Raw genomic sequence first — 27,119 nt, 5'->3', positions numbered from 1 at the left:
CTGTAGAACAGAACGAGAAGCAGCAGCTGGCAGGCTAGCGGGCTAAGCAGAAAGGCGTGCTGGTGAGCACCGCAGGAAAGAGAGTCTGGGATTTACATCCTGCTAAATCTGAGGAACTTGGTGCAAACTGTTAAACTCCATTAAATTCCAAAAAACACACTTTAGAAGTAAAGAATACGTCTCAGGACTAAAGAATTTTTCTTAAGACTAAAGCCAAAATGAAACAGTCCCTCCTAATAGTAAAAACCAAACCTTCTCAAGTTCAAGGTGATCAGTCAACAACTAAATTGCTAACAATAACAGAAATAAAAACTCTTTGCAGGAAGTTTCCAGAATGCTCTTCCATTTTACACTAAGTGATACAATACTAAGGAGACTTTGATATATTGAAAAGGCATATTAAAGTACCTTAAACAACTAACAAATCATATAAAATAAAACTGTGACCCCCAAATGGCCAATAGATGATATTAAATTAAATAATACAACATATTTCATTAACCCAAAATAAGACAGGAAGGGACAAACAGAGGGGGAGAGCAGCATGCAGCATGTGGGAAAAACAAACAAAATTAGTAGCTCTAAGTGCAACAATAAAATTTTTACATTAAATTAAAGTGGATGAAAGATTTCAATTAAAAGACAAAGGATGCTGAACCAGAAGTTTTTAAATGACCAAATTATACTCTGTATGCATAGGATTATTTAAGTGAAAAAACATGAAGATGAAAGGAAAAGAGTAGGAAAAATACAGAAATATATATATGAAAAAGCCAAGCATTAGAAAATGTTGTGGAAATATTACTATTAATATTTGAATTAGACAATTCAAATTTTCCAGATAAGAATGATTAACCAGAAGTAAAGAGGAATATTTCATAATATTAAAAGGGTCAATTCCTCAGGAAAACTTTAAAATGATAAATGTATGTGTGTTTAATAGGAAAAAGTCTATCAAAATAAAGCAAAATTTGGCAATGAAAAGGTGATACAGTCACACATACAAGTATACTTGGAGGCTTTTACACTCCTCTCTCACTACAGGTAGAAAAAAAAAAACAGTGAAAAAAATTTGTGAAGATGAAAAAGATTTTAATTATATCAAAACCATGTTGAGCTAATTTTTCATTTACAGAACACAACACTACAACTCCGGAATTCATACTATTTTCAAGTGCTCTGGAGTGTTTAATAATATAGACCAAGTACTCAATCAAGTCTTAGTAATTTTTAAAAATTCAAAATATAAATTACCTTCTGTAAAATAGACAGTCAGTGAGAACTTGCTGTATGACACAGGGAGGTCAAAGCCTGCGCTCTGTGACAGCCTTCAGGGCAGGGTGTGCCGGGAGGTGCGAGGGAGGGTCGAGACGGAGGGGACGTGTGTATACCCACGGCTGGTTCATGCTGACGTGTGGCAGAAACCAACACTGCTTTGTAAAGCAATTGTCCTCCAATTAAAAATATAATAGAAAAAATTTTGAAAAAATCAAATTTTACAAAGTACAACCTCTGTTAATAGAGTTAAATTCTATATGAATAAAATGATGGTTATAAATTCTTCCACATATTTGGAAATTAAAATCATAGTTCTAAATAACCATGATTCAAAGAAGAGATTACAAAAACAAGAAGGAAACATTTTATACTGAGTCAGAATAAAAACACAACTTGTCCTCTCAATGCACTGTATAAAGGAAATTTGTAGTTTTTAAGACATATTTTGTAAAAGAAGAAGAGTTTTAAAATCAATGATTGAAGTCTCCACTTACAAAAAGCTTTTAAAAAAGGAAACAAAATAAATACAGAGAGAAAAAATAAAATTGACAATAATCTAAGAAAAACAAACCAAAAAACCCAACAGTAAAAGGATTATGACACCAGATCATCATAGGAAGTACTCTGAAAGAGAAAGGACAGGCTAGAGTAGAATCTCTATTTAATTTGAGCATAGCAGGGTCACCGCCCCATCCTGGCGCTGAAAAGGCCACCTGGGGAGCTGAAACCTCCAGATAAACGGTGTTGTGAAAATGCAAGGGTTTCTAGACATATGAGTAGTTCTTATATGTGCAAACAACGTTTGACCACTTTCCTAAATCCTCATGAACTGGTCAAAACACAGTGGTGTCATTTATTTACAAATCTTCCTCACCTGTTTTACAGGAATATGCATTTTATTTCTGAAATAAATCTACTTATTATGCACAAATTGGTGTAATAAGTGATTCCAAACACCTTTTACTTGGTCACTGTGGAACAGAAGAGAAAAATATCCGCCTTCTTTTGTACTCTGCTGTCTCAAATTAAAATGCTAAAGAAGCAACAGAGCTAAAAATAAATCATAATCTAAAGCATTAAACTCTTTGAAGACAAAATATTGACATCTAATCTATTAATTAGCTTCTGTTTGTAAAGGTATTGTGAGAGAAAAGTGGAATGTAAATACCAATTTGCCTTATAATTAATCACCATACTGCTTTATCCTTGTGGTAATGTTATATAACCCTTAAGTGGGAATTATGATGACATTTGAAGGATACCAAGGATAAAAAACTTTTTGAGTGCCTACATTACAAAGTTATAGGATAACTTTTCATGAGAGAAATTTATTTCAGGCAGGTGTAGCCTTAGGATGAATGCAGCATAAGAGTTCTCATGGCGGGTGTAATTTAAGGAAAGAAAGATTTTCCAGATCCCAAGTAGCTCCACATGACTTGGCTATGTTCCTGGAATTTCCCCCATTAAAAATTCATTCTGTAGGGTCAATAGCTCTGGGGCCTAAAGGGACCTCCATGAAATTTTCAGCAACTGTTGGAAGAAAACCCCATAAGACATTGTAAACTAACATCTCAAAAATCGCTGGTTGGAACCAGCCATGTATACAAGAGGCAGCTGTGAAAAATGAGTGCCATTGGAGGTGGAAAAGAGCATGACCAATTTGCTCAGGTCTAACATGCATGGAGACTGCCACAGGGAACTTCTGTTTTGTGTCTAAAGGAGCTGGACTGAGACTTAGAGAACAAACTTGTGGCATGCACGCTGCTATGTTTAAAATGGATAACCAACAAGGACCTACGGTACAGCACAGGGAACTCTGCTCAATGTTATGTGGCAGCCTGGACGGGAGGGGAGCTTGGGGTAAACAGATACAGGCGTAAGCATGACTGAGTCCCTTTGGTGTTCACCTGAAATGATCACATTGTCACCTGACTATACCCTAACACAAAATTAAAGTTAGAAAACAAAACAAACAACAACAAAAAAGCTGCACTGGATTATTCTACAGCCAGTAGAATAGCCTGGGAGCCTGAAGTGTGACAAGTATGTGTGATATGAAGTGAAATCTAGAACAGAAACTGTTATCAAAATGGGAATTTTCCTTGCTTATTGCTTGAAACGTTGTTATAATAGAAAAAAGGTGAGTACCACAGAAATGCACAATGCTATCCTCATTGTTGGGATGGCAACCATCATAGGTATACACATAAATAGGTGCCAGGGTGTAAATTATTTCCTACATTTTGTGTGTGTATGTGTCTTTATTTTGTTTATGCTATAAACTCCCTATGGAGTGTGTAAATGTATGATTTTTAAACAAATTAAATACATGCAAATATCTACATTAAAGCAAAATACCTAAAATTAAAGACCAATTTAAAGAGTCTGACCTTTTGGGACCATAATAATTCAAAAATATCTAATTGTTTCATAAATACTATTCTATTCTTATTCTCATGCCAATCCCGCTGAATGAATTGTTCAAATGTTGCCCTCATCAGGCCAGAAGTGGTTTACTAGTGAATTTCTACAATGCCATGGGCTGAACTATGGCCAAAGAATACAGTTGCAGATGCAAACTCAAATCCCAGTAAGTGATTGGGAAGGGTCGGTCCCAACAATGAAATTTTCAACAGGCACTGGATATAAACCAACCTACCTATTATTTTCAAGACCAGTTTTAAATCTCGAAAAGGAGATAAAAGGAGTAGGAGAAATGTCAATTCAATTCAGTGTTCACCTTCAGATCATAATTTGTTCTCTTTAAAAAGTAAATTGGCTTTATTATCCCTCTGGTTAAAACCTCCCGATGACTTCCTTTTCTGATAGAATAAAACCGGAATCCCTGATCTGGACATTCAGCCCAGTAAAGTCTGGCTTAAGAGACAGCTTCCCCTCCTCTCACTGTGCCCCATCAGAGCAGCCGCACCAACCGCCCTGAGTAACCACACCCCGAGTCCTTCCTTTCCTGGTTTGGCTCCCTGCGCCCCACCTCTCCTCCCCCCACCCCCCACCCCCCACCCCCCATCCCCCACACCCCCCACACCCCCCCCCAACACTCTCTTTCCAGGCAGGTTCCTTTCCCAGGAGGTCTCCGCCCAAAACCACCCCCTCAAAGGGATCCTGCCTGCCTATCTAAAGTGGAACCCTCCAATTCCTTTCAGTTTTATCACCCAGTTAATTTCACTCACGGGATTAAAGTAAAGTTGCTCAGTTGTGTCCGACTCTTTGCGACTCCATGGACTACAGCCTACCAGGCTCCTCTGTCCATGGGATTTTCCAGGCTAGAGTACTGGAGTGGGTTGCCATTTTCTTCTCCAGGGGATCTTCCTGACCCAGGGATCGAACCCGGGTCTCCAGCATTGCAGACAGACGCTTTACCGCCTGAGCCATGGGATTAAAAGCAGCCTGCAGTTAGCTCCTTGGCTTCCTGATTTATCTATTCTCTGTTTTGGATGATCCCGTCTATGAAGGTGGGCAGCGCATCTGTCTGGTTCCCTAAGTCGCCAGGACTTAGCAGAGAGCTTGGCCTACAGAGAGATTTCAGATGTCTAGCTTCCTACTGTTTTCACCATTATTGCAGAGCTTCACCAAAGCCTCTTCCACAGCTAGACTGGCCTTGCCCCTAGTGCCAATTTGTTTTCTTCTCTTTTGAATCAGGTGGAAACAGCAGTGAAAGATTTTAGAAATATTTTGAAGGTAAACACAATCTTGTCTAATAGATTAAGCAGGGAATGTCAGTGAAATAGAGACAAAGATGATTTCAAGGTCTGATTCAATGGAAGGATGAATTTTCTATTTACTGAGAAAATAATGGAAAGGGTAGTTTGGGGTCAGAGTGAGATTAGTTCAATTTTGGATATGCTAAATTTGAAGCGATTATGAGACCATCTAAATGAAAACACTAAGGGGGTGGTTGTTTACTTGAGTACAGAATTCAAGGGAAAAATCAAGCTCCTTAGGGGCCAAGGGACATAGAATAATGGATTGGTTCCAAATTGGGAAAGGAGTATGCCAAGACTGTATATTGCCATCCTCCTTATTTAATTTCTATGCAGAGTACATCATGTGAAATGCAGGCTGGATAAAGCACAAGCTGGAATCAAGATTGCCGGGGGAAACATCAATAATCTCAGATATGCATATGACACCACACTTATGGAAGAAAGTGAAAAGGAATTAAAGAACCTCTTGTTGAAGGTGAAAGAGGAGACTTAAAAAATCTGGCCTAAAACTCAACATTCATAAAACTAAGATCATGGCATCTGGTCCCGTCAGTTCAGTTCAGGCGCTCACTCATGTCCAACTCTGTGACCCCATGAATCGCAGCACGCCAGGCCTCCCTGTCCAACACCAACTCCCGGAGTTCACTCAAACTCATGTCCATTGAGTCAGTGATGCCATCCAGCCATCTCATCCTCTGTTGACCCTTCTCCTCCTGCCCCCAATCCCTCCCAGCATCAGAGTCTTTTCCAATGAGTCAACTCTTCACATGAGGTGGCCAAAGTACTGGAGTTTCAGCTTTAGCATCAGTCCTTCCAAAGAAAACCCATGACTGATCTCCTTTAGAATGGACTGGTTGGATCTCCTTGCAGTCCAAGGGACTCTCAAAAGTCTTCTCCAACACCACAGTGCAAAAGCATCAATTCTTTGGTGCTCAGCTTTCTTCACAGTCCAACTCTCACATCCATACATGACAGGAAAAACTATAGCCTTGACTAGACGGAACTTTGTTGGCAAAGTAATGTCTCTGCTTTTCAATATGCTATCTAGGTTGGTCATACCTTTCCTTCCAAGGACTAAGCATCTTTTAATTTCATGGCTGCAATCACCATCTGCAGTGATTTTGGAGCCAAAAAAAAAATAAAGTCTGACACTGTTTGCACTGTTTCCCCATCTATTTCCCATGAAGTGATGGGACCAGATGCCATGATCTTTGTTTTCTGAATGTTGAGCTTTAAGCCAACTTTTTCACTCTCCTCTTTCACTTTCATCAAGAGGCTTTTTAGTTCCTCTTCACTTTTTGCCATAAGGGTGGTGTCATCTGCATATCTGAGGTGATTGACATTTCTCCCGGCAATCTCGATTCCAGCTTGTGCTTCAACCAGCCCAGCGTTTCTCATGATGTACTCTGCATATAAGTTAAATAAGCAGGGTGACAATATACAGCCTTGACATACTCCTTTTCCTATTTGGAACCAGTCTGTTGCTCCATATCCAGTTCTAACTGTTGCTTCCTGACCTGCATACAGGTTTCTCAAGAGGCAGGTCAGGTGGTCTGGTATTCCCATCTCTTTTAGAATTTTCCACAGTTTATTGTGATCCACACAGTCAAAGGCTTTGGCATAGTCAATAAGGCAGAAATAGATGTTTTTCTGGAACTCTCTTCCTTTTCCCATGATCCAGCGGATGTTGGCAATTTGATCTCTGGTTCCTCTGCCTTTTCTAAAACCGGAAGCTCGCGGTTCATGTATCGCTGAAGCCTGGCTTGGAGAATTTTGAGCATGACTTTCCTAGCGTGTGAGATGAGTGCAATTGTGTGGTAGTTTGAGCATTCTTTGGCATTGCCTTTCTTTGGGATTGGAATGAAAACTGACCTTTTCCAGTCCTGTGGCCACTGCTGAGTTTTCCAAATTTGCTGGCATATTGAGTGCAGCACTTTCACAGCATTATCTTCCAGGATTTGAAATAGCTCAACTGGAATTCCATCACCTCCACTAGCTTTGTTTGTATGATGCTTTCTAAGGCCCACTTGACTTCACATTCCAGGATGTCTGGCTCTAGGTGAGTGGTGATACCATCGTGATTATCTGGGTCATGAAGATCTTTTTTATACAGTTCTTCTGTGTATTCTTGCCATCTCTTCTTAATATCTTCTGCTTCTGTTAGGTCCATACCATTTCTGTCCTTTATCGAGCCCATCTTTGCATGAAATGTTCCCTTGGTATGTCTAATTTTCTTGAAGTGATCTCTAGTCTTTCCCATTCTGTTGTTTTCCTCTATTTCTTTGCATTGATCGCTGAGGAAGGCTTTCTTATCTCTCCTTGCTATTCTTTGGAACTTTGCATTCAGATGCTTATATCTTTCCTTTTCTCCTTTGCTTTTCACTTCTCTTCTTTTCACAGCTATTTGTAAGGCCTCCCCAGACAGCCGTTTTGCTTTTTTGTATTTCTTTCCCATGGGGATGGTCTTGATCCCTGTCTCCTGTACAATGTCACAAACCTCCGTCCATAGTTTATCAGGCACTCTATCAGATCTAGTCCCTTAAATCTATTTCTCACTTCCACTGTATAATCATAAGGAATTTGATATATATCATTCCTGGTCTAGTGGTTTTCCCTACTTTCTTCAATTTAAGTATGAATTTGGCAATAAGGAGTTCATGGTCTGAGCCACAGTCAGCTCCTGGTCTTGTTTTTGCTGACTGTATAGAGCTTCTCCATGTTTGGCTGCAAAGAATATAATCAGTCTGATTTCGGTGTTGACCATCTGGTGATGTCCATGTGTAGAGTCTTCTCTTGTGTTGTTGGAAGAGGTGTTTGCTATGACCAGTGCATTCTCTTGGCAAAACTCTATTAGACTCTGCCCTGCTTCATTCCATATTCCAAGGCCAAATTTGCCTGTTACCCCAGGTGTTTCTTGACTTCCTACTTTTGCATTCCAGTCCCCTATAATGAAAAGGATATCTTTTTTGGGTGTTAGTTCTAAAAGGTCTTGTAGGTCCTCATAGAACCATTCAACTTCAGCTTCTTCAGCATTACTGGTTGGGGCATAGACTTGGATTACTGTGATATTGAATGGTTTGCCTTGGAAATGAACACAGATCATTCTGTCGTTTTTGAGATTGCATCCAAGTACTGCATTTCAGACTCTTTTGTTGACCATGATGGCCACTCCATTTCTTCTGAGGGATTCCTGCCCGCAGTAGTAGATATAATGGTCATCTGAGTTAAATTCACCCATTTCAGTCCATTTTAATTTGCTGATTCCTAGAATGTCGTCATTCAGTCTTGCCATCTCCTGTTTGACCACTTCCAATTTGCCTTGATTCATGGACCTGACATTCCAGGTTCCTATGCAATATTGCTCTTTACAGCATCGGATCTTGCTTCTATCACCAGTCACATCCACAGCTGGGTATTGTTTTTGCTTTGCCTCCATCCCTTCATTCTTTCTGGAGTTATTTCTCCACTGATCTCCTGTAGCCTATTTGGCACCTACTGACCTGGGGAGTTCCCCTTTCAGTATCTTATCATTTTGCCTTTTCATACTGTTCATTGGGTTCTCAAGGCAAGAATACTGAAGTGGTTTGCCATTCCCTTCTCCAGTGGACCACATTCTGTCAGACTTCTCCACCATAACCTGCCCATCTTGGGTGGCCCCACAGGGCATGGCTTAGTTTCATTGAATTAGACAAGGCTCTGGTACGTGTGATTAGATTGACTAGTTTTCCATGATTATGGTTTCAGTGTGTCTGCCCTCTGATGCCTCTCGCAACACCTACCGTCTTACTTGGGTTTCTCTTACCTTAGACATGGGGTATCTCTTCACGGCTGCTTCAGCAAAGCGTAGCCATTGCTCCTTACTGGTCCCATCACTTCATGGCAAATAGATGGGGAAACAATAGAAACAGTGACAGACTTTATTTTCTTGGGCTCCAAAATCACTGTGGACATTGACTGCAGCCATGAAATTAAAAGACATTGCTCCTTGGAAGAAAAGCAATGACAAACCTAGACAGTGTATTAAAAAGCAGTATAAAAGAGTTGGACACAACTGAATGACTGAACAACAAAGGAACCAAGTCAGTCAGTTCAGTCGCTTAGACGTGTCTGACTCTTTGCGACCCCATGAACTACAGCACGCCAGGCCTCCCTGTCCATCACCAACTCCTGGAGTTTACCCAAACTCATGTCCATTGAGTCAGTGATGCCATCCAACCATCTCATCCTCTGTCATCCCCTTCTCCTCCTGCCTTCAGTCTTTCCCAGCATTAGGGTCTTTTCCAATGTGTCGGCTCTTCACATCAGATGGCCAAAGGATTGGAGTTTCAGCTTCAGCAACAGTCCTTCCAATGAACGCCCAGGACTGATCTCCTTTAGGATGTACTGGTTGGATCTCCTTGATGTCCAAGGGACTCTTGAGAGTCTTCTCCAACACCACAGTTCAAAAGCCTCAAAGGACCAAGAGATCAACATAAAAATGGCTATAAGTTATGAACCTCACTAACAAATTAATTGTATGAGTTATTTCACTTTTCACCCAGCTGCTTCAGCTATATGTGTAGATTGCTCCGGTTTTCCTAGGCTGAAAATCTACAGGATAAAATCAGTCAAGATATTTGTTCTTTTCCATAAGCCCATTATTCTAGCCCTGCAATTCAAAACTACACAGCAGGGGGGAGGGAGAGGGGTTTAGGATGGGGGGCACAGGTGTACCTGTGGCGGATTCATTTCGATGTTTGGCGGAGCTAATACAATATTGTATAGTTTAAAAATAAAATAAAATTAAAAAAAAAAAAACTACACAGCAGGACCCAATCTTTCCTGCTGAATGCACAGCGACTGTTTCTCTTTCACGTTATCTTCTGCTTAAAAATACTAATCTTTGTGGCTGTCAAATTAAGTATTGAGTATTAAGTGGAGCCATGCAACTTTTTAAAGAGGAAAATTATACTCAGGGTTAAGGAATCAAGTATGCAAGGGATCGACTCTTAAATAAGAGTCATGTTCTTATACTCTTGTATAAGAACGTGGGATAACCAATCCTTTATATGTGTCTATTTTTTCCTTCGTTCTCCCTATTTCTTATTTCCAAGTCATACACTCCATTCCTTAGACTATCTTGGCAGTTTATAAGCCTAAATCAATCAGGCAATTTATAAGCATGAAGCAGGGTGCATGTGTTCAACTATAAATGAAAATAGCTATTTATCTATCTTTAGATATAATAGTTATTTTAGGTAGCATCATTTCAATTATGTAGTGTAGATTTTTGCGCTACTTTTCATCTTATGATGCGGACGTTTTACTGTCTGTGCTGCACATGCTCAGTCCTGTCCGACTCTGCGTCCCCGAGAACTGTAGCCCACCAGGCTCCTCTGTCCGTGGGATTCTCCAGGAAAGGACACTAGAGTGGGTTGCCATGCCCTCCTCCAGGGGGTCTTCCCAACCCAGGGATCGAACCTGCATCTCTCGCATCTCCTGCATTGGGAAGTGGGTTCTTTACCACTGTGCCACCTGGAACATTTTACTATTAAAATTCTCCTTTGAGATGCAAAGCTATAGAAGACCAATCAGAAAAAATAAGTACAGAGGACACATTTTAGTACAGCTTCTTGAACAGAGGAAAGCAGTTCCTTCTAAACTTAAAATGCTGGACTTTCAAAGAGAGATGCTGGTGCTGGGGTAGGGGAAAGGCTAGGTGTATCATCACAGATAACTGAAAAATTGCCACATAAATATGATGAGGCATTTATTTTCATTCAAGAATTCCTAAAGATTTTAGGTCCAGAAATTTAACAAATTTTAGTCAAATCCTGTTCATGTGCCCTTAAAAGAGTATTTCAACTATAGAGTGTTGCCACCTTGATATGAAGGTCTTCCCTAGTGGTTCAGTGGTAAAGAACGTCCCTGCCAAGCAGGAGACACGGTTCGATCCCTGGGTCAGGAAAGTTCCCTGGGGAGGAAATGGAAACCCACTCCAGTATTCTTGCCTGGGAAACCCCATGGACAGAGAGGAGTTTTTCACATATGGAAGAGACAAGAGGCCTTCAATACCCCCAGAGAGTCTCAAACGGGTATTCTGAGATTCACATAATTGCAGAAAATAAAACCATTCTCCTTTTGTTACTCTGTTCAAATGCCTACCAGAATTTAAGCAGGGGAGGGGAGTGATGAAGACCAAAGGAAATACGGGAGGTGGAGGGATCTGCCTGGTCCGACAATGCTACCTACGTCTGTGACCAAATCAGACTGAATTTCTTGATCATTAGAATACAGAGAACATTCATTGTTCTGGGCTAGTTTCACCCTCAATGACTGCCTAACAGTAACCTGTTTTCTACCAAGGCAGTGCCAACCATAGTCATCTTTTGCGGTCCCAGCTGCACAAAACAACAAGAAGTGCACTTTCTATCACACCTTATAGGGTCCAGTTCATGTTAAACTGACCTATTTTTTCTACCCATCTTACATTGTTGTTCTGATGGCGATGATGATCTTTGGTTTTGTGTTTGGTGCCTGTCTGCTTTCCCTGAGATTGCTGTCTAGTTATTTTGAAAATCTACTTGAACTTGAAAGTAGCAATATATTTTAGCCTCAATTTTACCTCTCATCATTTTAGCCTCCCACATAATCTAAATGCAAGTGGGCTGAGAAACGTATTGGAGGTGGCTGTCCACGCCCTGGAGCGAAAATATGCCTACGATCCCATTGCTGTGAGTCACTGAGACAGCCCAATAGGATCATTCAGGTCCTAAAGGGAATTTCAAGGGTCTGAACTGCCACCTTTGAATGTCCACATCAATCAAATGAACTGTCCAGTTCCCATTCACGTGGTACCATAGACCCACAATTGAAGTGGAACAGCTTTCTGACAGTGAGGCTTGCTCAGTCACACAGCATATGAAGGGGAATAATTTCCATTTCTGATGACTGGAAATCCCATTGACTCATGATTAGATTAGATGCATCCCTGCCTACGCAAAGAGAAGAAAGAAAATGCCTTCTTGGGAACTCTTAGAGTTTCTGCTTCAGTATCTTCTTTCCCAGAGTGTCCTGTCTGTAGATTCTCCCCACAAACGATTATGTGCTTCTTTTTCATATCTTGTAGCCAAATCACCATGACTTGCGGCTTATCACTTTATCATACTCCTGAACCCATCTGAATGTATCTGGCCTCATGGCAACACAACTCTGAAATACAATGCTAAAGTGACTGCTTCTTGAGCTAGGAGTGAAAAGAATTTATAGTCCTAGTACTTATTCGCCAGTCCTATCTGGGACCATGCATAAAATCGATGGACATACTAGCATCAAGAATTTAGAGGTTTTCATACACTGGAATCACTAATAGAGGAGTACACGGAATGGAACAGGAGAAGGGGTCAAGGAAACCTGTGAATTGCTTTATCTGACATCTGTTGTATGCATGCACTTGTCACCTCCTCTGTCTCTGACATCAGGATGCTCACCATGGGGGTGATCCTCTGGCCAGCTGTGTTTAGAGCTCTGTGTGACAGCAAAGTGCTCGGCGATGACTGAGGACAGCAGATGAATATAGAAATGTGGGTAGCTTTTCCAAAGTGAAGCAGAGGGTCTTGCTGATTTAAGAAGCCTGGGCCTGTCCAGTTGGTTTTGGTTTTACTGCTGCTTCTGCTGCCACTTCCGCTGGTCCCTTAGCTCCTCCACCACTGCTGCTGTGACATGCTAACGTGCGGACGCCGGGAAGACTCGCGAGAGGCCCTGGACCGCAAGGAGATCCAGCCAATCCCTCCTAAAGGAGATCAGTCCTGAATGCTCATTGGAAGGACTGATGCTGAAGCTGGAAGCTCCAATACTTTGGCCACCTGATGGGAAGAGCTGACTCATTTGAAAAGACCCTGATGCTGGGAAAGATTGAAGGCTGGAGGAGAAGACGATGAGATGGTTGGATGGCATCACTGACTCAATGGACATGGGTTTGAGTGATCTCCGGGAGTTGGTGAAGGACAGGGAGGCCTGGCGTGCTGCAGTCCATGGAGTCACAGAGTCAGACACGACTGAGCAACTGAACAACAGTAACAACTTGACTAAAACGCCTCAGAAGTCAACAGGCAGATGTTGACAGAGGGGTGCTGCCCAGATCCCAGCTAACGACCTGCCCAAAGGCCATGGGCCGGGTCACTCCCCAAGCTCCTCTCCCGACCAGATGCCGTTGTGTCAGGGAAGTCTTCCGAGTGCCAGATGGAATTCACTCTTCATTGTCCTTCTTCCTATATTTTATCCATGGACAGAAGGTGAGCATTACAGGAATAGAACCCACAGGTTTTTGGGAAATGTGAGGATGAGTATGTCTTTTTTTTTTTTTTTTTAATTTAATGCTTGTCCTTTAGACAGGGACTCCTGAACAATCATACTAGCTGTAACATATGCTATTTATAGCCCAGCAAGAAAAGACACAACAGAAAGCATTACATGTGGCTTTTTTTTGTTGCTATAATTCACCTATCACAAGGTTTCCCTGCCAGATATCAGTATGCTAATCGGCAGTTGATTTGTCAACCAGCTGTGCTTAGACTTCCGTGTGGCAGAGCTGGTTTGCTTGGATAAATGGTCTAGTAAAATTTTAATTAAAAATAGGCTTTTGCCTTGGAATAGCTTGATGCAGGAAAAGATAAAACAGAAAGGGGACCAGTCGACATTAGTTCTAACTCGACGAGACTCGGGTTAGTGAACTATTGTGAACAGCCAAGAATTTAATGACATATCACTTCAGACATGACAGATGCTTAGCAATTACCGACCTTATATTGCAGTGACAGAGGTGGTGGTGGAGTTGGAAGCTGTTCAGAATGATAAATGGATACGACAATTTATTAAAGACATAAAGCATGCTTAGTATTGAATATGGATGCACTCCTTTAAGAAGGAGGCAGAAGATGAAAGAAAAAAACACGAACAGAGGAATTTACAATGTGAAAGTTAAGTTTTGGTATGAAAAACACACACAACACACACCAAATGTCTGAACAAATGCGGAAAGTCTAGAGATGTAGCACCACTGTAGTTTCGGGATAACGAAGACACGTACGAAACAGATGTGTTACCCACTTTCACACATTCACAGCCCGTCTCTCACTCTCCTGACTGGTGCCTTCCGACAGAACATCCGGGACCTGTGTGGAGGGCCTTTCGAACCTGCTCTGAGACCTCGATTTCCCCGCAGTCCTTGGCATGAACTGCACACCGTCTGCTTAGCTCGTTTGGTCTGAGTTTTACTTTCCCAGTTGAAAATGGAGGACCTGAAGTCCTGGACCTAAAAGCATGATAAGGAGAAATTAATCTCTTAAATATGTATCTTTGTCTTTGGTTGTTGGATAAACTGGTGGAAGAGACACACTGTGCCATTGTTCACGATATAGAGCGTTAACGAATCTAAATTTTTTTTTAAATGGAAAGAGTGGCAAAATTTTTAAAAGGCCTTATAAGCCCATGAAATAACTAGAAAGACCATTAAGATTTGTTTCTAAGTGATAATCTCACTTCGTTATTTCTTGGAATTTTGATACATGTAATTATTTCTTTAGAGGTTAGAAATCCATTTCTGTCAAAGATATACATATATACAGTTGAAGGTATTACTGCCCTTCCTGAACAACAGATCTTGTCTACAAACTTGAAGAGTTTCATGCACTGGTTTGGCACTTACCTTTTTTCCTCACTAAGTAGATACTGCAAGGTCCTTGGAAGTATGAGTCATCAACTTTGCAATTCTTTTGTCATCTATCTGCATTTGTATTTTTTGTGTAGTGAGCAGAAAGCAATGCTCAGGGATACTGAGAGAGAGAGATTCTATCACTGTCTAAGTAGATAATTTTGAAAATTCTCCTCTATCTTTGAAATCAACATCTCCATACACTTAACTTTTTAAAGCATTGTTACATGCTAATTGGGTTCCCCAGGTGGGTCAGTGGTAAAGAATGCATCTGCCAGTGAAGCAGCCACAGGAGACGTGGACTCTGTCTCCGGGTCGGGAAGATCCCCGGAGAAGGAAATGGCCACGCACTCCAGTGTCCTTGCCGGGATAATCCCAAGGGCAGAGGAGCCTGGTGGGCTACAGTCCAAGGGTCGCAAAGAACCTGCCGCGACTAAGCGACTGCGCATGCGCACGTGTACTAGTCAGCGGAACCTTCCGTAAATTTTTCTCAAGTTGTTACAAGTCATCCACGCTCTCTGGCTATATCTAAGGTTTGGTTTGCTGTGACTTTTGCTGTCACCCTCTTCCTTCCGGATGTTAACAGGTGGCATTCCTCAAAATTCCACCCCAGGTCCTCCTGTTCCTTCATGACGCGCTTTACCGCGGTGGTCGCTTGTGCCCGTGACATTAGTCTTCACCTTCACCCAATGACTCAGCCCAGACTTCGTCCCTGAATCACACACAGAACTGTGAAACTCACGGCCTGTGTGACTTCTCCACTTAAAGACGCCAAGAGCATGGCTTCCAGCTCAGCATCTTCCCTTACCCCAAGCACACCTTGCCTCACCCATCGCTGCTCGCTTCAGTGAGCCGCTCCGCTAGTGGACTTGGTGTTCAGCCTGGAAAAGACATTTTCCTCCCCACACCTCCCGCCACTCTGTTCTTTCTAATCATCATCAAATGCTACTGCTTTTTCTACCAAATGCCATGCAAATCCATCTTCCTCCTTTCCATTTGAATTGCCACCAACCTAGTGTGTGCTATATTGCAAAAGTGACCTGTGCACTTTTCCAACATAACAGAGCCAACAATGGAAATAGTGAAATTGGTTACACTACATAATCAAATTAATATACTTAGGGATTTCCCTGGTGGTCCCTCGGGTAAGTGCATGCTCATGATGCGAGGGGCCCAGGTTCAGTCCCTGATCAGGGAACTAGATCCAGCATGCATGCGACAACTATTAATAAGAAGCTCTCGTGCTACTGTGAAGATCCCGTGAGCCACAGCTAAGATGCAGCACAGACAAAATAATAAATTTTTTTGAAAAATTATGGACGTGAGTCTGAGTGAACTCCAGGAGTTGGTGATGGACAGGGAGGCCTGGCATGCTGTGATTCATGGGGTTGCAAAGAGTCGGACACAACTGACTGACTGAACTGAACTGAATATATTGATCAACAATGTATCAGCATATTTATTATATTTATAATTATGCCACTATATATTTGTTGCTGCTGCTAAGTCACTTCAGTCATGTCCGAATCTGTGAGACCCCATAGACAGCAGCCCACCAGGCTCCCCCGTCCCTGGGATTTTCCAGGCAAGAACACTGGAGTGGGTTGCCATTTCCTTCTCCAATGCATGAAAGTGAAAAGTGAAAGTGAGGTCGGTCGGTCACGTCCGACTCTTAGCGACCCCATGGACTGCAGCCTACCAGGCTCCTCTGTCCATGGGATTTTCCAGGCAAGAGTACTGGAGTGGGGTGCCAGTGCCTTCTCCATTCCTATAGTACTTGACCACAAAATGTTCATTATAATATACAAATAATATACAAATATAATATACAAATAATGAACATTTTGTGGTCAAGTACTATAGGAAGCACTTTTAATTGACTACCTCATTAATTTCTCATCAGCACCAACAAGAAAGATGCTATAATTACCCTCATTTTCTAGACAAAGACACTCAGATTCAGAGATGTCGAGCAACTTGCCCAGGGCACACCACACCTATGATCATGTCACAACCTCAAACACATACGCACCCAAACTCCACCCCTCACTCCCTGCTCTGCCACATAACACACATTCAGTGCCTTCTTGTGGCTCCTTAGCTAACGTTGAAAACCCTGAGCAACTCTCCAGTTTCACTCTCCTGGTCTCAGTGACCCAGCTGCACCAGTGTTCTAGTTCCTCAAACGCTCTGCGGTCTATTTCACCGGCGGAGGCTCGGCATGTCCTGTGCCCTTCTGCTAGCATTAGTCAGTCAATAATTATTTATTAAAGTCTAATATAAGTCAGGTATACTGAATTGTATTGAATAACTGAAGATACAGAAAATAGCAAACTGTGAGTGCAAAGCTCCACATGTCTTTATGGTGGAAATCCAATATGGTAGGAACACAGTCGTCATTCTGAACAGGAAACCATCGATCACGCTTTTCAGCAGAGTTTGTCTCTGTCTCCCTAGTGCCTAGCGGTGGCTGCATGCAGAGCTGCCCAGCTGATGCTTCCTGAGGGCTATACCACCTGTGTTAGGAGTTCTGCATCCTCCCAACCGTTTAAATCCATACCTAGAGACAGCCTAGGGAAAAACGGGCTAGTTGGGGAGGAACACTTGCTCTGACAGGTAGACAGAAAGCACCTGTCCTGGGTACTAAGATTTTCAGAGTCGTGTGCCTGATCAAGTACTTGATCCTATCAAGGAGACATTTAGAAACTGGGGAAGATTAAACCCTTTAACTGATTGACTTCATATCTTCTGAGAATCTAAAAAGTGGGAAGACTACCCCAATTCAGTTAATGTCAAATCCAAGTTTACATTCTGATTAAAGCAGGTAATACACACCTGCCAACCACTGCAAAGGAAGTTCATCATAAGCTAAACAATATCACCCTTTTCTTTGAAAACAGCAAAATGCACATGTAAAACAAAACACACAAAAATTCCCGTAGATTTTGTTTTTGTTTCCTGTTGTACAACTTTTGTTTTCCCACTGGGTTGCCATTTTTAATTCTAGTTGATCTGTATTTGAAACACAGAATGTTTTACATCTCACCCAGGTCATTTGAATAACTGTGCCACTTTTTAAGACTCTGCATCATTTCATGTTCCTGTGAATGGAGAACTCTTGAGCTGATGATCACATTAAAGCTAGACACCTGTCTTTTAAGCACAAAGCCACTGCAGTGAAAGTGACTGGTAAAGCTATGGCCCCATTGATAATACCTAGAATTCCTGTTCAGACCAAGGCTCCACTGGAAAGGCAAAAAAGAAGAGGAAATAACCTAAGATAGATGGGGACTGACCTATCTCCCAGGAAAGACCAGAGGTAAACCAAGTCGTATGGGCAACAGATAACACTAAGCATAGTCCTGTCACTGGCGATTGGACCTCACTTCCAATAGGGTACTGGAATCATAAAAAATCATAAAATAATAAAAGCACTTTCAATGAGCTACCTGAGGGCTTCCCTGGTAGTCCAGTGCTTAAGGACCCACCTTCCCATGCAAGGGTCATGGGTTCCACCTCCGGTTGGGGAATTAAGACCCACAGGCCTTGGGGCAACAAGGCGTGCACGCCCACACCCAGAGTAAAGCCTGCATGCCAAAAGGAAGGGCCTCACGCCAGTCCAGTGCAGGGGGAGAGAGATTAAGGTGAGCTGATCATCCAGCCAATATTTTAATAATAAAATGTGCCACAGAAGTTCAGAATATAGGTGCCCATCTCTGAAGACCTACCCGTGCTCTCTATTTCTCTCCAGCTGAAAACTGTCAGCAGCCAAGGGAACCATCGAGGTTCCATCCATAATGGGTCTTGGCACTGGACCCTCAAAATGCAGCCGGATCTGAATTGTGTTTGAATTCAAAAAGTAGACACAAGAAGGGAACCAAAACATAGCCAAAAGCTAAAAATTAAGGAAAGTGGATGTTCTCTTTGAAAAGTTGCTATCAATAATTTATAGTTTTCTGTAAAATTTTCATTTATTATTTATTACAATTACATTAATGAATATCATATTAGGATGAAAACAAATGTTTTTAAAAATCTACTAAATGAAAGAACAGTAGGATAAGGAGCTATAACACGTCCAGGCTCATTACGCACATTCTCTCCTTCTCTCCCAAGGACAAGGCCGAGAAGAACGTACAACTTTCACATTTTTAACGATTAGCAGCTTTAGGCTCAAAGAAGTTAAATAACTTACTCTAAATCAATCAGGGAAAAAAAGGCTGTAAGATAAACATCCTTGATATTCTATAAAGGAGGCACGGACATTTTTACCCTGCATGAAGCAGAACTAGACAGATGTGTTTAAGGTATTTCATTTAAGAATCCTTTGGAGCTTCCCTTTCTAAAATATCTCCCTCTCTCAAAAAAAATATATATATAATATATATTTATTTATATAATAATATATTGAGAAGGGGACGACAGAGGATGAGATGGCTGGATGGCATCACTGACTCGATGGACGTGAGTCTCAGTGAACTCCGGGAGTTGGTGACGGACAGGGAGGCCTGGCGTGCTGCGATTCATGGGGTCGCAAAGAGTAGGACATGACTGAGCGACTGATCTGATCTGATCTGATATTGAATTATATTTATATAATATATAAATCAATAAAATAAATTAATATATAAAACAAACATATATTTATTTAATAAAATAAGTTAATGTATAAATATATTGATAATATATTTAATTAATTTTATAATATATTTTTATATATATTTTTTCCTCCATCGGCTTTAGCCAAAAATCGTACTAGTTAATAGAAAACGCCTCCTCTTTGAGACAGATTTCCTAACTTTAAGCTAGAGAGATGCTGCTGCTGCTGCTGCTGCTGCTGCTGCTGCGTCGCTTCAGTTGTGTCCGACTCTGTGCGACCCCATAGAAGGCAGCCCATCAGGCTCCCCCGTTCCAGGGATTCTCCAGGCAAGAACAGGGCACAGGAAAAAGCAAATGGTCCTTAGGGCCTCCCTGGTGGCCCAGTGGTTAAGAATCTGCCTTGCAATGCAGGGGGCACAGGTATGATCCCTTGTCTTGCAAAACCTCACAAGCCGCAGTGCAGCTAAGCTCGGCACAACTACCGAGCCAGCACTCTGGAGCCTCCAGCCGCAGCTGTCGAAGCCCACAGCCGCGAGCCCAGCTCTGCAGCGGGAGAAGCCGCCGCAGAGAGGCCCGCGCCCACCCAAAGCGCAGCCGCCCGCCCCGGCTAAAGACAGCCCGGTGCAGAGACAGTGACCCCACACAGCTAAGGAATGATAATTCAAAAACGCTGCTCATTCAAAGTCGAGTGCTGAAAACTAAGTACAGAAATTGAAAAACATATTTATAAGAAGTCTTTTCTTATGATTTACGACTTTTCTTATGATTTATAAGTCTTATGACAAGATAAGTTTTTTGTTTCTGTTGCTGTTTTAACAACAGCTCAAGGGTTTGCCATCAGACGAAATAAGTCCACGAGGGGACGAAATCCGCACAATACACTCAGGAGTCTGAATGCATTCGTTTAAGTTCAGACTTGAGCACTTAACGGTTATATGTATATGGGCAAATTTCTTAATCTCTCAGTAATCATGTCTCCAAAATGGAGATTTTAATGATATATAAAATGGATATAACAATCCTGTCTACATCTAAGGGTACTGCTTAGCACGGTGCCTTGTTTAAAAGATGCACTCATCTAGGGAGGCAAACAGAACTGCCTGACTTTCACACTGGAGATTCATCCTAAATAGTCTGGCAACTTGTCTACTAGAACTAGGGATTCTAAGAGTCTCCCACCTTGTACATCCAACTCCTGAGGAGCCAAATGGCCTCCTATCACAACGATTAAGAGCACTTCCCAAGGGCCCAAGTCCTAAGCATCTGACATCCAGCTGATGCCCACTGCAGGGGCTTCCCAGGTGATGCCAGCGGTAAAGACTCCACCTGCCAACGCAGGTGATGTAAGAGACCCAGGTTCAGTCCCTGGGTCGGGAAGATCCCGTGGAGGACGGCATGGTAATCCACTCCAGTGTTCTTGCCTGGAGAATCCCATGGACAGAGGAGCCTGGGGGGCTACAGTCCATGGGGTCGCACAGATTCAAACACAACTGAAGTGGCTTAGCATGCACTCATGCACGGCCACCTCAGAGACTTGGCAACTGAACCCAAATGTTTATCTCTTCCTTGAGAAGCTAATTTTCACTCTTTTATTAAAAGGTAGAGTAGCAGTCACGCAGTGTCTCTCCCCGCAAAATGCAAATCCAGTCGAATGTCCAGTTGCTTCCCCAGACTTGGCATCCCTCCCAGGGACAGTGAGAGATGGGGACCAGGTGCCCCTTTGCGCTGCTCACTGCTGGTCTCTCCAGTTCAGTCAGTCCAGTCACTCAGTTGTGTCCAACTCTTCACGACGCCACGGACCGCAGAACGCCAGGCCTCCCTGTCCATCACCAATCCCCGGAGCTTACTCAAACTAACTCATGTCCATTGAGTCGGTGATGCCATCCAACCATCTCATCCTCTTTCATCCCCTTCTCCTCTCGCCTTCAATCTTTCCCAGAATCAGGGTCTTTTCCAATGGGTCAGTTCTTCACATCAGGTGGCCAAAGAAGTATTGGGGTTTCAGCTTCAACATCAGTCCTTCCAGTGAACACTCAGGACTGATTTCCTTTAGGGTGGACTGGTTGGATCTCCTTGAAGTCCAAGGGACTCTCAAGAGTCTTTACTGGTCTCTCCAGTAAAGCCTCTCCAATGTGACATTGCAGTACCCTTCTTTTCCCACCTTGTCTCCATTCAGTAAATGTTAGCTCCTCTGAGTTCCCCTACCTTGGAATTGCTCCTCTAATAAAGGAGGCTGCAGAGGAAATGCAGTAGCCTTTGGAAGGACTGCTCTGTTGAGGAAGTCAGCTATGTAAAATGTCCTGCCTGTATACTTATGGATGTTCTCGGCACATTCTTGTGAGTTTCACCTGGGCTGTCTTCCAGGTGCAGGTCTTATGAATGAAGTCTTCTGATATAAAACTGGTGAGCAAACTAAGCCTAATCAGAGATAAAGTTTTAAGTTAATATTCTCCTAGTCTTTCAGTTCAGTTCAGTCGCTCAGTCATGTCCGACTCTTTGCGACCCCATGAATCACAGCACGCCAGGCCTCCCTGTCCATCACCAACTCCCGGAGTTCACTCAGACTCACATTCATCGAGTCAGTGATGCCATCCAGCCATCTCATCCTCTGTCGTCCCCTTCTCCTCCTGCCCCCAATCCCTCCCAGCATCAGAGTCTTTTCCAATGAGTCAACTCTTCTCATGAGGTGGCCAAAGTACTGGATTTTCAGCTTTAGCATCATTCCTTCCAAAGAAATCCCAGGGCTGATCTCCTTCAGAATGGACTGGTTGGATCTCCTTGCAGTCCAAGGGACACTCAAAAGTCTTCTCCTAGTCTTTACATGAGTGCAAATACTTACTTGCTTGTGAATTTTTAGGGACTCAAGGCAGAAGCTTAGAAAACATACCTCCAAGAAAACTCAGAAGCCAAAAAGTATAAATGTAGAGACTGGTTTTTGAAAATTTGATTTTCAGAGTTCTGAATTCTCAGCCTTAAGGTAGATTGAAGATAGTTTTACTGACAAAGAAAGAAAAGGAAACAACAACAGCAACAACTATGTTTTGAAGTCAAAGCATCTATGCCTCGGTTTGGGGCTACTGTTTTTATAGTAAAGAAACATAATGATTTTCTCATTTTTTAAAAAATGCTGAGGGGAAGAACAGCATGTACCATGAAAAAGCAAAAACCCCCAAATTTAATGGACAGAAGCAAAACAATGAATTTTCTTTTGAAAAATTTTATAAAGGAAAGAAGTTAAATCTGTATCATTCAAAGCAATATATATAGCTTTATAAACGTGTAAACAAAGAATTCCCATTTAGAGAGAATTTTACAGGCTAAGAACACAAGTGAGGAAAAATATTTTAGGAAATAAATTATAGGTTGTCAGATATACTGGACGCTTATAAGCAATAAGGAAACTCCTATTTTCTTCTTACTAGTAAACATTCACACTGAAATAAGTATACTTTAGGACTCCAAAGCAATAAAGAAACATATGCTTTTTAATTTCCCAACTTCCTACCTCTTCCATGTGCCCCATCTTCTATAGGAGTCCTGAAATGTTGGCCTTCTTATACATTGCTATTTGATGAAAACACAAAACGGAGATTTCTAGGAATACTTGGTGAGGAACGGATGATATGACTCTATACAAGAAGACCTTTCAAAAGCTGAAAAAGAGCTAAGGATACAGTGGGCTTCAAATCGTGTCTTTGTGATGGACCTACAGGATTCCAGCATGCTCGGATAGTGATCGCATTCATTCCGGTCTGCGGACCTGAACGCGGGAGGAGGCGGGGAAACAGGAGGAGCGATTGCCACGTAACCGCTGACTCAACGGAGAAGCAAGCAAACGGAAGAAACGCCATTGCCCGCGGTTAATGTCTAGTGGGCCAGAGGCATTTTTTCAACGCACAGCTAAGAGTTAAACTTGTTTTTCAGCCACTTCTTTAAAAGCAGGTCTATCCATACCCCTAATAGACAGTAAAGACTATTCAACCAGGCCTGACCTAGCCTTCGTCTTGCAGTCACTGAGCTACAGTCCTGTTCCGCTCCCATCTGCTGCACCCCGGGCTGAGCTCACCCCTAACTGGAGCTGGGATACGCACAGCTCCTGGGGCGCTGTGCCGTGCTCTATCGCAAGAGGGGTGCGACGTGAGGGGCGCCCTGTGCCACCCTGAGGGGCCTCTGCTAGAGGGCAGCTCGGCCCTCATTCTAGTCAGAGACTCTGATTTTTAGAGGCAGTAATCAGCTGTGGAAAAATAAAAATGCATAAAGGAGATGGTTTTTTCACAGGTCAGTGATGAATGAGTCTCACTTAGGTAATGAACCATGGGCTCTGAGAACAGCGCACGCCCCAGTCCTGCGGTACCCACGGGCTCTGGGGTCCTAACCCGGCCCCCCATCTCTCGTCTCTGTCTCTGACCCGGCGGAGCCTCCTCCCGATCCCAGCCCGCCGCATCTCTCCCCGCTGTGCTTCCATCCTCAGCGCAGCTCGCTCCTTACTTGCATCTTCTCCCTTTGCTTTCGACCTCTTTCGCCTTCCTTCCTGCTCCTACTTTTCATTTCTCGGTTCTGCCCTTTTAAGCATCCCCAACATGCTTCCCTGTCTCTCTCTAGCCCCTTCCTTACTGTGTCCCAGCGGGTGCACCCCATCCTCCTTTTCACTGTCTCTTTACCTTTCCCCTCACTGTTCTTTACTATTCTTTAAAGTAATTTTAAAAACACTTTAGAACATAGAAAAAGAAAATAAATGGGCATTTCATATTTTATAGACATTTAACATCAGGAAAAATGTTGACAGCAGATAGATTACTCAAAAAACATTGTTGGAACATTAAATAATCACACGGATCAACACTTCACATCACATACCAAAAAAAAAAAAATTCACATGATTAAAGTGTCCAAAATAAATCCTTAAAAGTACTAGAAGATTCCATATCCCACTCCTAAAATTGAGAGGAAGAAACTCCAAGAGTTCAATTTCTATTAAACTATTGAAAAGATATGCTATTTTAATATTATCTCTGCTACATCACCACCACTTTGACTTACCTTCGCATCATTAAAACATGTCTGAAAATATAGAAAATATAGACCAGTGGAAGGAAACTAGAACTGTTAATAAAAATGTGAGAGTCTAAATCAGGGAGCACAAACCATAATCCATGTTCAAATGTCAGAGCACTCTCAAACACTATTTGTATGTGTAGCTTAACGGGAATTAATATCAAGACACCAATTTTCTTAAAATGATAACACTAGAAACTCCGGTATCACACAAAGTGCCATCATCACCCAGTCCATTTTTACTCAGATGCTGATTTATCAAAATAAGGCAGGGCTCCCTGTAGTGTTTCCACAAGTTTATCTGCAGCTGAAACCATGGTTAGGACATGGTGACCACAAGGAATGTTACTTGAAATGTTAGAAAAAGATTTTCTTAAAACAAAAATTTCTAACTAAAATTCAAATGCACCTTGAAAATAATTATTTTTAAGAAGAATAACAAAAAGAATAGAAGAAAACTTTTGAGGCAATGAATAGACTTATGGCATAAGTGCTATAATGGTTTCCCAACTGCATACTTATCAATTTGTAGGCATTAAATATGTACAGCTTTGCACGTCAGTCATACCTCGGTAAGGCATTTTTTTTAAAGGGAAAAATAAACACTAGGAGAAATGTGACAATATTTTAATCTCAAAATGGAAAGAATTTTCCTAAACAGACTTAAGAAATCCATAAACCACAATCAAAAATGGAGAGAAAATTTAAAATGTACTCATCATTTCTTGTATTAACATTTTACAGACCTTGGAAGGACACACAGTGGTTACAATAGGGAGAAATAGAGTAAACGAGGCAAATGTAGGTCACTACGGAAGAGAAGCTTTCACTTCAATAAAACAGGGATTTATAGTACACAATAATACCTATTTTAAGCACGAGGAAACACTTTCTGAGGAAGGAATACTTGCTTATGATAAAATATCTAGATAAAATATCTGCAAGGTGATGAAGCCAAGATTTGAATCAAAAAAGGAAAACTGAGTTCAAGTGGCACATGATTATTGGTAATTCATAGGATTCCAAAACGTTGTGTTAGAAAAACAGAAATATTTTGAATAGCGCGTCACCTTACCTTACAGTAAAATGCAGGACTCTCTTCTTCGTGGAACCCTGTGTTTTGTTCACATCTCTCCTTTGATACCGTTTCATCAGTGGTCTTTTCAGAGGAAGAACACAGGCATCGACGGAAGGGAAGAACAGTTTGGAAAGCACGCTGGCAATTCTCCAGCCTATATATTTGGAGAAACTTTCATCCCCTATATTTGATGAAACTTTTGTACTATTACTTGTGAAAGGATCAGTTGGGTCATTTATCTCCGCCTGTTTAAAGAAAAAAAAAAAAAGTAACAAAGAATTAAATGAGAGAAAAAATAATATGTTATTAAATAAAAGGTAAAATATACATTTATTTTCTTTGACTAGGAAAGAAATAGTCTTCCTATTAAATACAAATAAACTTTAAAGGAGAAAAATGCATTTTCTCAAAAGATTTTAAAAATCGTAGCAAGAATTTTCAACCAAAAAAACTATTAAGCATAAAGGAAATTAGTCTTGAAATTTTTTAAATGTAATGATATAATTTCTATTTTAAATCTATATACTTCCCATATAAGAATTTCATAAGCATTTATAATACTTACTTAACAAGAAAGTAAGCAATCAGTTGAAGCATTGATAATATAAATGTTTTATTAGGTCAGACTTTCATTTCTCTCTGTGTAATCTAAACTTTCCTTGAAGTCAACAGAAAATTTCTATAGCATGAAATCTGAGTTAAGTAAAATACAAAAAGGGCTTTATAGTTAGCTTGTATTGGAAATGTTACAGGGTTTAGATTTATATTGAATTATGTCCTAATACAGAAACACACACACACACAAAACTCAAGAATATATAAGCAATTTTTATTCAGGTAAGAGCAATTTTCTGAATTTTCTTATTTATGTCCAATAATATCCATGACTGATTTTTAATTACACCTTCTTCTGAAACAGCTAAAGGTACATTTTCTTCAAATAAATGAAGATGTAAGTTTCACAATGTCATGTATTATGTTTTTAGTGTTCACAATAAGTTAATATTAAAAACTTTCATAACTAAGTTAGGTACTACCTCCTTTTATTTGTTTTTACAGTTTTATTTAATATTATCCATCTTCGGGCAGCTCATTACTAATCACGCAGGATTCATTTTAAATATCTGTAGATCCTACGGTAGAAAATGAAGAATGAAAAAAACAAAACAAAACAAAACAAAAAAGAAAATGAAGAATGAAAAATGTTTTTCTTCATATGAACATCTAAATAATCTCTTTAGGATTCCAAGATTAGGGCCAGCACAGTGAAATTACTATTTAAAGACTAACTATTGCATTATCTCAGCTTCCCTGATGGCTCAGTGCGTAAAGAATCTGCCTGCAATGCAGGAGATACAGGAGACACAGGTTTAATCCCTAGGTCAGGAAGATCCCCTGGGGGAGGAAATGACAACCCACTCCAGTATTTTCTTGCCCGAATAATCCCATGGACAGAGAAGCCTGGTGGGTTACGGTCCAAAGGGTCGCAAAGAGTCAGACATGACTGAATGATTTCATTATCTAGACAAAATTACAGTGGAAAAAATGAGAACAATCTTATGATAAAGACTGAAAAAGTAAAGGTTTAAAGCAATGAGGAAAACAGAAAAAGGCAAAGTAAATAATACAGAAGACTGAAAGGATAAGAAAGAATAACAGGTAAACACATGTAAAAAGGGTGTGGTGAAAATCA

The 27,119-nt window shown here is 41.3% G+C and overlaps 1 protein-coding gene across 20 annotated transcripts in view; it reads right to left on the bottom strand.

Moving 5' to 3' along the window:
- Positions 1–27,119, bottom strand: part of TMEM232 (transmembrane protein 232) — a 254,981-nt gene that overhangs the window by 84,198 nt on the left and 143,664 nt on the right. For 19 of the 20 annotated variants that reach the window (XM_044947231.1, XM_044947235.1, XM_044947230.1 and 16 more), the window contains one exon: positions 25,424–25,671. In XM_044947231.1, coding sequence (XP_044803166.1) covers positions 25,424–25,671 — 248 coding nt within the window. Of the gene's footprint in view, positions 1–12,998; positions 14,296–25,423; positions 25,672–27,119 lie in introns of those variants that run through there. The other variant, XM_044947239.1, reaches the window with a different exon arrangement.

The sequence above is a fragment of the Bubalus bubalis genome, chromosome 9 (genome assembly GCF_019923935.1).
Source record: "Bubalus bubalis isolate 160015118507 breed Murrah chromosome 9, NDDB_SH_1, whole genome shotgun sequence".
Taxonomy (NCBI): Eukaryota; Metazoa; Chordata; class Mammalia; order Artiodactyla; family Bovidae; genus Bubalus; species Bubalus bubalis.
The sequence above is the reverse complement of the archived record's forward strand: the minus strand, read 5'-3'. Positions and strand labels throughout refer to the sequence as shown.